Below are 13,587 nucleotides of genomic sequence, written 5' to 3'. Positions count from 1 at the left end.
GAGAGTCCTAGCATGCTGTTCAGACAGCCTACAAGTTTACCAAAAAGCCAACTGAAAAATTAAAAACTAATAAAGGAAACCATAGCCACCATAAGAAACACCAGCACCATCACTGACAACAACAGCAAAATTATAGCCAAGAACAAGATACAGAATAAATCTCGTTCCTGAGTTCCTGAGTTCTAAAATTTTAAGACATAGTATAGTAATGCCCAAAATAATATATTTAAACAAATATTTGTTAAATATGTAAATCAAAAGAAAGTAGAATACCTCAACACATTGTCTAATAATCTGAATATACAAAGTCTTTGTGATTGTGAAAAGAAAGGAAACCAAAAATCACTTGGAAACATCAGCAAATGTCAAGACATAACTATAAGAAAATATTCCCCCTTTAAACTGCATCACTAAAAAAAAAAAAAAATCCTCCCCTTTAAATTACAATCACATCCCATTTCAAGGGCAATCTCTAATTCTACTACAATTATTTTTATTATCTTCAAGATCTTTGTCTTAAAACAATCGGCTATTTTTATATATGTATCTCATTCTGAAACTAGTATTTTTAAATGCTGAGAGAGAAAGTCTGTGATGATATTGCATTACTATATGAAAAAGGTGCTGTTGACATCCTTCAACTTAACAAACAAGTTTCAAGAATATAAAACTTTCACTTAAATCCTTATCTATAAGGGCATCTAGGTGGTTAAGTCAGTTGAATGTCCTATTCTTGATTTTTGGCTCAGGTCAGAGTAGAGGTTATGGGATTAAGCCCCATGGAGAGCTCCATGCTGAGCAAGAAGCCTACTTATGATTCTGTCTCTTTTTCTCTCCATCTGCCCTTCCCCCCACCTTGTGTTTATTCTCTTGCTCTCTCACACAAAATTTAAAGATTAATTAATTAAATCCTATCTCTAGGAGTGATCTTGGAATACAACTGAATATCATAGTAGTTTAAAAAGTAGTTAAGTAAATTAGAATGAGGTTGAAAGTAAAGCAATTCTCACTTATTATGAAGTTTCTGAATTATAACTTCATATGACTCTTTTATTCTTCTACTAGTTTATCCTTAAGATAGTATGTAACATAAGTCTGTAAGCTTTATTTCTACTAAGACTTTTATGTGATTCTTTTTACTTCACCAATACTTATTTTTCTATTTATGTTTCAATAAAATTTTATAACATATGAAAATTATTTAAAATCCAAACATCTAATGATTAAGTTTCTTGCCCACTGTCATATTTTAGGAGATAGTTCTACATAAATTGATACATATTATTGAGAAGTAGACATATCTCTTTCTCTCCTGGTGTGGATATCAGAGACTGGTTCCTTAGAGACCAAATTAGAAAAAATGGCTAATTTTGAAATTCTTCCTGAGTTAGGTCCTTATTATTTTATTTAAAATAATTTTCACAAATATTATATATACATAAAGAGTACATAGAGACAAGATATGATTCAAAGTGGATTATAAAGGCCACCGAGATTTTTCTCCACTCATGTATATAAAGAGTAGTATCTACCATGTTGTTTCAATTTTAGAACTTTCAAAACCATACTTAATAATGATATTTCTGATGGCATTTGCCAAGGATCTAAATAACATGGAGAAGTATAAGACTAGAGTGTAGCCCTTGCTGTCATTAAGCTTTTTCCATAGATTATGTTTATAGCCAAAAACAAAATGTTATGTTCCATTTACATTGTTAGAAAGGTTAATTAATGTATAAAGTATATTCATTTCTGTTGCATGGTATGAGATTACTGAATGGCTAAAAAGAGAACACCAAATTCAATTCCTTTTTCAGAGTATAACAGCAAACATAGGTATTAAAACAGACCAGATTCCCAAAACTAAGTAGTTAAATTCTCCTTATATTTATACACCTAAAATTAAAAAAAAAAAAATTTCAGTGTGTTCTTTTTTTTTTCAGTGTGTTCTTAAACACAAACCTTGCCTAATTAGAAACTAACAAATTTGGGGATTAAGTGGAAGTTTTCATCTGATATATCAAATCTTATATGAAAAAAAAGATTATTTTTAATTAATTTTATTTCAAATACAAAGAAAGTGTTAATAAAAGTCATCTTGGTAACTGTTCAGATTCTTTGCTACTGTATTAAGTATCAAATATACATCCAGCCTAAAATGTGGTACAGATATTCTCCTGGGCAGCCTAAAGGGCCAAACCATGAAACAAAATAATTTCTTTAAAAATTAACCTTTTATACATCAAACACTAAGGCATAAACCCTGTATTTTTAAATAAAATAATCTTTATTAAAGCACTAATGCATTGTAAGTAAACAGGTATTTGACATACAGACATCACTGAATGCTGTATTTTATAAAAATAAAGAACATACCACTGTGAAATAGAAAAACATATAGTCAATCTAAATCTGTTGAAATTAGATTACCTGAGTGCCAGTGCTTCTTTCCTTTACATAAAAGAGAGATTTTTTTTTTCTTTCACTTGATCTAGAATTATAACACCAGAGTCATTAAATAGAAGACAAAACTTAAAAATAGCATATGTAACACCTCTCGTGGGGTACAGGCCAGAACCACATAGTCAAACACTGCTAATATTTCTAGAGTGAACTGTGGATCAACACATCAAGTGAGATAAATTTGGTCTATAAATGGACTGTTCAGTTTGAGGCATGTTTTGCTGCCAATGAGTTCAGGCTGGGTTCATTTCTTTCAGTTACTCAGTGATAATAAACTCACAGTTAAGCAACACCACTATAAGGAAAATAGAGAAGACTCTTACCTTGGCACATAAAACCTCTTTCTTCGTAGCCAGCATTGCATGAACACTTGCCAATGGGTACAAGCCATTCACCCTCTGTACTGCAGTACATCCTGGGAGGATCTTCCTCCTTAGAATTGTTAACACAAGATCCTCGAACCTCCACCAGGGATTGGGAATCCATGGGTACTGTGTCTGGAAACATAGCCAGATTCTTCACTGTAAATGGGCACTTTTTGAAGTACACTCTTACGGACACCAAGGCAACACAAGCACCAACATCTTGAAATGCCAGATAGAATCCCTTTTTGTTGACAGGACCTACTTCTCTAACCTCAGTGTTGAGTTTCAGAATACGGTCCCCAAGATCCATTTGGGTGAAACTTTCATCAGCTGCAATGGTGTCAATCTTTGTAAACTGATGTTCTCGAAATTTGACCCCATGATCATCATCGGACTCCATGTAGTACAAGTTGAAAGTCTCCTTGCAAGTTCCCAAAACCAGTGGAATGCTATTGCAGTCCCGTAGAGTGAACTTGAGCTCTACATAGATCTTCTGAGCTGAGTTCCTAGGGACCCAGTTTGTCCTCAGCCAATTATTTTGACTATGATCCATGACATTGCACACCTGGTAAGTCCTGATGGGTGTGTAATGTTCATCAACACCACTGATCTCTTCCCACTGAAGCATCAAAGGAGGAAAAAAAAAATGAGAAGCAGAATTAATGAGTGAAGCATAACGAATAATAATGAACACAAAATGAGGGTGTTAATGGAATCACAGGATATACAAAATTAATAAAGTTCAGTGTTACTCATTAAAGATCATGACATGAAGCAATTCCGTAACATTCTTATGTAGGTTTATTATTTGCAAGGTTCTCTGAGTTCATTGACACTAAGTAATTTATAATGTTGATGAATACATTTGAATTGTATTGTGGTTTGTGGGATATTCAGGAAAAAAGTTGCTTAGCGGGGCGCCTGGGTGGCTCAGCGGTTTAGGCCTCTGCCTTCGGCTCGGGTCGTGATCTCAGGGTCCTGGGATTGAGCCCCGCATCGGGCTCTCTGCTCAGGGGGGGGCCTGCTTCCCCCTCTCTCTCTGCCTGCCTCTCTGCCTACTTGTCATCTCTGTCTGTCAAATAAATAAATAAATAAATCTTTAAAAAAATTAAAAAAAAAGTTGCTTAGCAATTGATTATACCTAGACAAATATTCCAACATCAAAATGTCAAATTAGTTATCTCAAATAACACTATGAAATGGTTCTGTTGTATGGATGGTTTTGTGTTTTATTTATTTTAAAAGAAAATGAAAAATACTGCTGCCTAAAATAAACATTTATTCATTTTTTCCCAATTTGGTCTAGAATTTGGTAAAATCAGTATCTGGCAAAATTAGGTAAATCTAAATGATGTCCTTACCATCTATCTCCAAACATGACATTTTTTAATGTCATTTCAAGGAATACATGTTGGTGTACCACAAAAGAGAATTTGAAGTAAAAATACAAGCATGCCTCCCTCTGCTAACAAAATAAAATCTAATAGTTATATGCAGAAAACAAAAGATGTAAATGTAGTGAACATTTCAGTTCTTAGTATCTTTTATTCACATTGAATTTTACACAAACAAGAAATAAGTGGCTATGTGGGGTTTTGTTATTATAGCAGCTGTTTTTTTCAATGCAAAAAACATTTAAAAAGTTTCAAGACTTTCCAGGAAGTCTTTCAGAGAAGCACTGCTTTCTGTGATCCTGAATAGGTTTGGGAAGCTTTTAAGCTGGCATCACGTGGTTTGTGGTCCTGCTTATGATTCGGCAACTATTAGACCAGCTGTTTCTGTTATCTGTGTCTACAACTTTTTTGCCATGCCAAATTTTGCCTTGTGCTGCCAGGAAAATCTCTCTTTTGTCATGTTATATTTGAATTCAAAGCCTTCTAGGGCTGCGCATTGTCTACACAAATAACTTCAAACTCTTTAGTTTGGTATTGGCATTCTTCCAAAAACTAATTCCAAAATCCATTTATGTTTTTCTAAAAGTTTGAATGCAGATTAGTGAATTACATGTTTCACATACTACGTTCTTGGAGAGTGAACTTTTCTACTGTTGTCAAAAGCCATATTAGATCTTCTTTCGTTTATGGTATAACACCAACTTGACCATACTCTTTTCTCCTTGAAGCTGTCCATACCCTTACCATTCTTAAAAAGCTTTCTATAGTATATAATCTCTATTTTTTTCTTTTTTCCCAATTTTTATTTAAATTCTAGTTAGTTAGCATACAGTGCAACATTGGTTTCAGGAGAAGAATTCAGTGATTCATTGATGTACAACATCACGAGTGCTCTCTTTACTCCCCATGACCCATCTAGTCCACCCCCCAAACCTACTCCCCCATCAACCCTCAGTTTATTCTCTGTCTTTAAGAGTCTATTATAGTTTGTTTCCCTCTCTTTTTTCTCCCCTCCCAGATGTACTATACAACCTTTATTAAATGCCTTATGCATTTATAAATTTAATCCATGATGAATGCTAACCTCTTCATAGCCTCCATAATCTGCAGCATACAATTTCATCTTTTGAGAGATGTATAAAATTATTTTTTCTCATAATAGATATAGGACTCATTCAAGGGAGTGCAAATATAAACCTCTTAAAATAGAAGATATTTTAATTATGTAAATAAATATATAACTGAAATCCTTGTGAAACCCATTAGAAATGAGTTCTGAATTCTTTTCTCCATTCAGAGAATAAATGCTTTACATGGACATTTTACAGAAAATTAGATCATGGATATTATTTTTTAAAAATAAATCAACTGGCTTAAAATTTTTTAGGTCAAGGCTTTTCAGGGTTTTTTTTTTTTTTTTTTGTCTTTTTAAAAAAATCCGAATAGATATGAGTTTGTATTTCAACTGATGAATTGGTTGTAAATATTCCTGCTATTAACATTATTTTACTAGATATCAAATGAAGGTGATGACCATTTTTCAAAATTTGATATAAAATGCGATTTCAATTATGGAGGTCTCATTGTCATTTAACATTTTTCCTCTCAATGTTGATTTGGCAAGCTATCACAAGTCCTTGAATGCAGAGGTATACATTGCAAGAAGATAATGCAAACAGCACTATCATGCTTTGCACATAAAAGGTTGCAAAGAACAATTATTACTTCATTAATTTTTAAAGAAGACCATATTGCTTGTAAGTGTTGGTGGTTTGCCTACTCACTCCACTTGCAAAAACAACAACTCCCAAGCCCTAGCATTTGCTGGGGCTGAAGACAGTAGAAATAACATCCCTAAATGAGCATTTGTCTCAACAGTAGCAGCAACAGAAATCGTTAATTAAAGCTGTGGCTGTAATGTTTACACTTTAGAAATTTAAAGAATGCCCATGTTTACCCATTCTTCCTACTCCAAGAACTAATGTGTAATGTTCATAAATTATTAGAAATATCATATTGCCATAGTAATTATCCTAAGGAAAAATTGGGTTTAAAAAAGAAAATGGGTGAGTGGGCACCTGGGTGGCTCAGTTAGTTAAGCAACTGCCTTCAGCTCAGGTCATGATCCTGCTAGGATCCAGTTCCACATTGGGCTCCCTGCTGGGCAGGGAGTCTGCTTCTCCCTCTGACCCTCGCCCTTCTCATGCTTTCTCTCTCTCATCCTCTCTCTCTCTCAAATAAATACATAAAATCTTCAAAAAAAAAAAAGGTGACATACAGAATTGGTGACATATATAATCAGGTGGTACAAAGAAAGCATATTTTCCTTTATTTTCTTAATTAAATAAAAATGTCTCTGCAAGGGATTTTCAGCAGTAAGATTATCTTCAACAGAAGGGGGACAGAACCAGAAAGAAGTCAAATTTTTTCTAAAGGTTAAATTCCCCCAAATCACCAATTCTGATGTTTAGTCTAATTCCCAAATTCTTATTCAGAGCTTTAATTATTAGACCACACAGGCCAGAACTGAGTTTCTTGTTTGTTTGTTTGTTTGTTTGTTTGTTTTCTTTTTCCAAGTTATTACAACCATAAGAAAATCATGTATCCAGACTTCCTATCCCTAAAAAGGTCATTCTGAAACTTATTCGCAGAAGCAGAGACAAGGTAAACCTCCCCACTATCAAAACACATGTAGGATACAAAAGAGACAATTTGTATTTTTCTAGATAGAAAAGTTCCTCATCACTGAGTGAAACATGTATTTTTGGAGGAAAACACATTTTTTTCAAATAATTAGTTAGCATTTAACCTAATAACTATCATTCTGATAAATCACAATTATAGTAATTATGGACTTATACTCTATATCAATTATGCTTTTGGATACATTTTTAGCTACTTGCATAGAGGGAATGAGGAGAATTCTTACATTTTCTTTAAGAACCTGCAGTATGTTTAGTGCTTAGGCAGTTTGGGAAATGCTTAAAAAATAAGAAAAAGAACTTTTCATGATTTACCTTATAAGATTTGAAGCCAATTTCTTAGAAATTTACAGATGACAATAAAGAGAAAATGATCACCAATATTCTTATGTTTATAATATTACATTTGCATTTCGAAGGCTAATATGAAACAGATGATGCTGCACTTTGCAAAATGCTAATGATGACTAATCTTGCACTCAGTAATTGTAATATTAAGTTGATTCATGTTATTCTTTCTCCCCTAATGTTTTGTAGTCCCATGTTTATTCCCCTTTGTTCACACACACAGCCATTTCAAAATTCAGTGGTCATCCTAAAAATATTTGAACATTTACTATGCATCAACATTTTCACCATGGATATGTATCACCACTTATCACAGGAAAAATGTCACTACAAAGTGTAAGGCACAGCTATATCTACAAAAATCATCATATCCCCATTTTTTAATAAATAGTTTTTTAGCCCATTCTGATCTGAAGAGCACACACACACACACACACACACACACACACACAGATATATTTCTAATAGTATTATATAAAAAGGTAGAGTAAGGTAAAACAGTTGGAAAAAATGAGGTATACAACTGGCTTTTTTGGGGTTTTTTTGTTGTTGTTTTTTAACTTTCTTGTTGTCGATGTCAGTTTTTGGCCAAATCAGAGGTTTACATTTGTAACCAGGAATTGAGGAGAGAGATGGGGATTTGATGTTGGAAAACCAACATCAGGTAGATGATAAACCAGCATTTGTTTAGTCTAAGAATAGAAATGGCCAAAAGGGGAATGCCTGGGATGATATGGCTGGCAGTCTTTATAAAATGACTACTATTCACTCCCCCAGCTACCTTCAACCCCTAAATATCCTGCAAAAAGTTTATTACCATCAAATTAGAATTGCCTTATTTAAATGGAGAGGACAACTTCCCACTTTGGGTCAAGTATACTGAAAAGAGCTGAAAAAAAAAGGAAAGGAATGAAAGGCCAGAGATTATTTTCTTTTAAAGTTTTCATTTATTTATTTGAAAGAGAGAGCACAAGCAGGGGGAGAGGGAGAGGGAGAAGTTGACTCCCCACTGAACAGGGAGCCTGATGCGGGGTGGGGAGGGATGCCATCCGAGGACCATGGCATCATGACCTGAGTCAAAGGCAGCCTCTTAACCGACTGAGCCACAGGTACCCCTGGCCAGAGATTATTAATAAGGAAAGCCAACAAAAGATTTCAGAGAGTGAGATGAAGAGATAGGACCCAGATGATATGAGTCCTGTGCAGAATTCTCAGGAACATTGGATGCACCATGGTACTTTTTATAGTTATAATAAGCAGCAGGCTGTTAACGACAGTGCCTTCAGAAAGTTTGTTGGTGAAGGGGGTGGCTCTTGGGTCCCCTACAAGGACAACATTGGATCCTCTGTGTTTACTTTAGCTAGTACCTCATAATTCAATCTCAGTAATTCTCAGTTCCTTAAGCCTCTCAACTGAGGCAAGAACCAGCATGTTCTCTGCTCCACTATTTGATTTTGGTCATTTTCTTTCCAGCTGGAAGTCAATGGTACTGTGCTGAGCTCTCAGGGCGGCTGTCACATCTTTCACCTGTAGGCGAATGTGCCATATTTCTGACCTCACAGTCTATCTACTTCCTTATGTTGATAGTTCTTATTTCCAGCTAAAGCTTAGCCAGGGAGTTTTTTAAAACTATTGCTTCATGTGTATCTATTCAAACTAATAGTTTGCAAATTGCTTAGGCAGTTCTAATGTATCCCTAATGTTGAGAAGCAACTTTCTATGTCCCTTGCCAACTGGATTATTCACCTCTACTATCTAGTTGACTTGGCTGCATATTCCAATGCCAGTTTCCAAGACGTGAATCTCCTAGGAAATGATGTCTAAAGTTTCTAGATAGCACTTCCTCTTCTCTGTGGAATGGCCTTCTGCTCAGCCCTCATCCCAAGTGTCTGAAGATTTTAGGTTTGCCAAGTCCTGGACATGGTTTACAGAGACTCACCTGAAAAACCTCATCTACCTCCTATAAAGATTTGTAAGATTCTATTATAACAAATAAAGTAAATTTCATCATAGTGTTCTTCTATTTCACATTTAGTGGTAAATGCAAAGTGTGTGCATTATAAAAAGATCTAAACTGTGTGGGAGAGTTACCTTCAAGCATGTATTTCTCCTGAAGGCAAGAAAACTAGTTTTAGACCTGTTACTTTTTTTATAGTTTGGTAGTTTCTTACTGTGATTTTCTGTGGTGATTTGTGATCTTCTAAGATGCCTCTCTCATAGAAGTTTTATTAAATTATTAAATATTTTTATGTAAAGCTTAGTTTAGAAATCATGGATAATAAAAAGATAAGTTACATGTGATTTTTGGTATCCAGAAGTTGATGCTGGACAGAGAGAGGAAGAAGTATTTGTTGCATAAGGCAAATGATGATATGTTTGTTCTTCAAGATACGGCAAGGAGCTGTGGGAAAAGGAAGGGTTTCCACTATAAAGAAAATTGTGGGAAACCATTAAGTGTGAGCAAACAGAACAGTGTGTGGGAACTGAATCTGTTTAAGGAAATGGATTTCAGTACAGACACTGAGCAGTAGTCTGTGGGCAGTTACTTAGAAGAGAAAAACCTCAGCCAATGTGGAAATATCACCCAGCATGCCATGTCTTTATTTGCTACAGTGAGTAACCACTGAAAAGAGGCACATGGTTAGCTCTGGACTGGGATCTGATTCTCCAAAGAAAAGAAGAGGGCTATAGAAAAGCCACTGCAAAGATTCAGAAGGGAGGTTTTAAGACAACAACCTCTACTGAATGAATGTAACACTGAATATTTTCCAGAAGCTATAAAAGGATGTAAGTTTTTGCTAAGCAAAATAAGTCAATCAGAGAAAGACAGTTATCATATTATCTCTCTGATATGAGGAATCTGATGTGGTTGAGGCAGCCAGGTGGCTCACTTGGTCAATTGCCTACCTTCAGATCAGGTTATAATCCCTGGGTCTTGGAATTGAGCCCTGAGTCAGGTTCCCTGTTCAGAAGGGAGTCTGCTTCTCTCTCTCCCTCTGCCCTTTCCCCCAGCTTGTGCTTAAGCACTCTCTCTCAAAAAGATAAACAAAACCTTCAAAGAAAAGACATGGTCACTGATTTATTCATTCATTATTCTTTCTCCTCTACACAGTCTCTGGTTTGGCTAATCTCCCCTCTCAAACATCTAGCTCGTGCCTAAAACCAAGTACCCAATTTACTAAGTTTATTAAAATTAAATATCACAAAATGTGCCCAATATTAAACTTAAATAACTAAAAAAGCACAGGAGTATGCTTTTGGGTACATAGTGCATTGAATTTTAAAAATCACTATTTTGTATAGTTATGTCTCAAAGAGTGGCCCTAGTGAGTTAGATAAACTCCATGTTTATAAACATTTTTGCAATTTTAAAAAAAAAGTGGGGAATGAAATTTTAGGAGCTATGTGTCAGCAGAATTATAATAAAGATTTTTAGAATAGATGGTGACAAAATTTTGGAAGATGAAGATAAGAGTCTTAAAGTCTAGGAGATGGTGGGGTGGCAATAAAAAAACTTTCAAGAACAAATAAAAATCCTTAAAAGTCTACCAAAAAAGTGAATTTCTAGTCAGGAAATGATGTGCAACAGATACAATGTACTATATAAAATTTACTATGGGGAAATTTATATCAATTCACCATTGTCAAAAGTTTTCAATTAAGCCTTCTATTTGAATTTATTTTTTTCTACAAGGGCATAAATGTCAATATCAAAGGATATACAAGAAAAGTGTAGTTTACACTATACAGTTGTGATTTTAAGGGTGAAATACTTCTATTTATAATATGAGACATAATTGTAAATATGTTATTCTTAGGACAATAACCATGAAGGATACCATTATCTAAAACTTATCTCAGCAAAGAGGTCAATATGGTTAAAAAATAATTTAATAAACCATTTACCTATTCCACAAAATTTGAAAAAATAATTTATATTTATCAGAGGTTTTCTCATTCTGTGGTCTTATTTATATATATACAAATGACTTTACTCCTTATGGAATAAATTTCTTTTGAATATTAGGGACTAGGACATTGAAACTATCATGTTTCCAATTCTTGGAAAAATGTTCAATATGAAATTGTCCAATAAAAAGGTAATTTTAGAATTCAGTATAACTGCTTGGAAATAATGCGGGGAAATTCCATGCACATTGGCTTAACTTGTCTAGACTGAAAACTGTGCTAAGATGGACATTTACAGAATTATTACAAATGGCCAACTACTTAGAAATTAATGCATAGCAGTGACAGCAGTACATTTCATATCAGTTGTGAGATTCATGTAATTTCCTGCTATGATAATGGGTCACAGCCACAGTAATTCATAGCAATTTACGATATACCTGTGGAGCACTCACGGTGACGGAAATGAAATTAACTCATGTCACTGTAAAACATATGCTAAGTTTTATAGATCTTCAGATAACTAAGTTCATTTCTAACACACTAAGTATGATTCTTGAGAGCAATTCCCTGAAATGTAAGCTGCTTTACAGCAATGATTTTAAAGTTGCAGACTTTTTCTTCAGTTCTTTCCACAGGGAGGGCAACCTTGCTTCAAAGGGACTTTTTAAATTCTTTCTCCATTGAGTATCGTGGGGAACCCAGATTAAGGGTCTAAACTCTTTGGACAAAGGGTCCCTGGATTAGAAACCTAGCTCTGCTACTTAATAGAAGATTCAACAGACTATGATTTAATTTACAGATCTATAAAATGGAAAAAAAAATAGCAAACTCTGGAGATGCAAATAACAGTGGACTATCCATTTAAAATAGGTATAATAGTGTGCAGCACACAGGAAGCAGTAAACAAATATTATTTATTACTCTGCCAAAGCTAAGTTGGAGTGTCTGGGTGGCTTGTTGGTTAAGTAGCTGCCTTCAGTCTGTATCAAAACCCCAGGGTCCTGGAGTCTAGCCACACGTTGTACTCCTTGCTCAGTGGGGAAACTGCTCCTCGCTCTCTGCCCCTCTCCCCTGCTCCCGCTTTCTCTCTCCCATTTGCTCACTCTCAGATAGATAAAATCTTAAAAATAAAACTAATTTAACAGAAAATGTCATCAGAATACACAGATATTTTTCCTTATAAAATAATACAATTCTTTTCTTAAACTCAAACTTTCCTTGTTTCCAATTTTTTTTTTTTTTTTTACTATTCTAGTGTTTCTTCAAATTTATTTAAGGTTATCAAATTTGTGACAAGTTTAGTTGTTTAACTGTTTTGAAATTCAATAAATATAGTAAATGACAAAAGTTAACTGAATATTGGACTACTTCATATTTTTATTATAAATGAGTCTGCTATCTTTTATCTATGATAAATTTGCTATTCTATATGGAGTGAGAGTTTTGCTCATAATATTCCACACTTTACCAAGTACTACATGTATTTCTATAATTTTATTAGACATTGCCTTTCAATTCCTTTCACTATTCTTTTTTAAAGTGGCTCAGTGGGTTAAGGCCTCTGCTTTTGGCTCAGGTTATGATCCCAGTGTCCTGGGATCGAGCCCCGCATCGGGCTCTCTGCTGGGTGGGGAGCCTGCTTCCTCCTCTCTCTCTGCCTGCCTCTCTGCATACTTGTGATTTCTGTCTGTCAAATGAATAAATAAAATCTTTAAAAAAAATAAATTAAATAAAATAAAAATATAATCTATCTGAATAACATTTTAACAGTCATATGCTATTTTTTAAAGATTTATCTATTTATTTATTTATTTATTTTTAGGGGGCAAGGGCAGAGGGAGAGGCAGAGTGAATCTTAAGGAGACACCCTGCTGGGACTTGATCTCACAATCCTGATATCACGACCTGAGCCAAAACCAAGAACTCAGATGCTTAACGAACTGAGCCACCCAGGTGTCCCATTCATATTCAATAGTTTAATAAAATAAAAATATATATTAAATAAATTAAATTAGTAAATTATACTAAAAATATATATTATTATGCTTTTACTCCATACTGATCAGTGTGTTATGCCAATTATCCCATATCTACATAGAGATAATAATCGTTTCACATAGGATTTTTCACTTGCTTAATAGATGATATTGATAGTTAATAAGTGGTTACATAGTTCTTACCTGATAATGAAGTAAAATAATTATGTATCAAGCACTTACAAGTGACAAAATTGTTTTCTGGTACTACATTATGATAAAGATGCAAAAGTCATGGTTTCCTGCCTTTGGAAATATTACATTTTAAAAACAGAAATATGTGTCTGTAAGTCTAACAGTAGACAGTCATTCATTTATTCCACAGAATACTACTGTAGTCCAGGTACTCTTCTATGTCCTGGGGACC

At 34.3% G+C, this 13,587-nt stretch overlaps 1 protein-coding gene across 2 annotated transcripts in view; it reads right to left on the bottom strand.

Moving 5' to 3' along the window:
- Nucleotides 1-13,587, bottom strand: part of EPHA3 (EPH receptor A3) — a 360,792-nt gene that overhangs the window by 259,944 nt on the left and 87,261 nt on the right. For both annotated transcript variants that reach the window (XM_004777946.3, XM_004777945.3), the window contains exon 3: nucleotides 2,787-3,447. In XM_004777946.3, coding sequence (XP_004778003.2) covers nucleotides 2,787-3,447 — 661 coding nt within the window. The remainder of the gene's footprint in view (nucleotides 1-2,786; nucleotides 3,448-13,587) is intronic.

Source organism: Mustela putorius, unplaced genomic scaffold, assembly GCF_011764305.1.
Source record: "Mustela putorius furo isolate JIRA1106 unplaced genomic scaffold, ASM1176430v1.1 tig00003834_pilon_pilon_pilon, whole genome shotgun sequence".
Lineage (NCBI taxonomy): Eukaryota > Metazoa > Chordata > Mammalia > Carnivora > Mustelidae > Mustela > Mustela putorius.
Note: the sequence above shows the minus strand (reverse complement) of the source record. Positions and strands in the feature narration are given on the sequence as shown.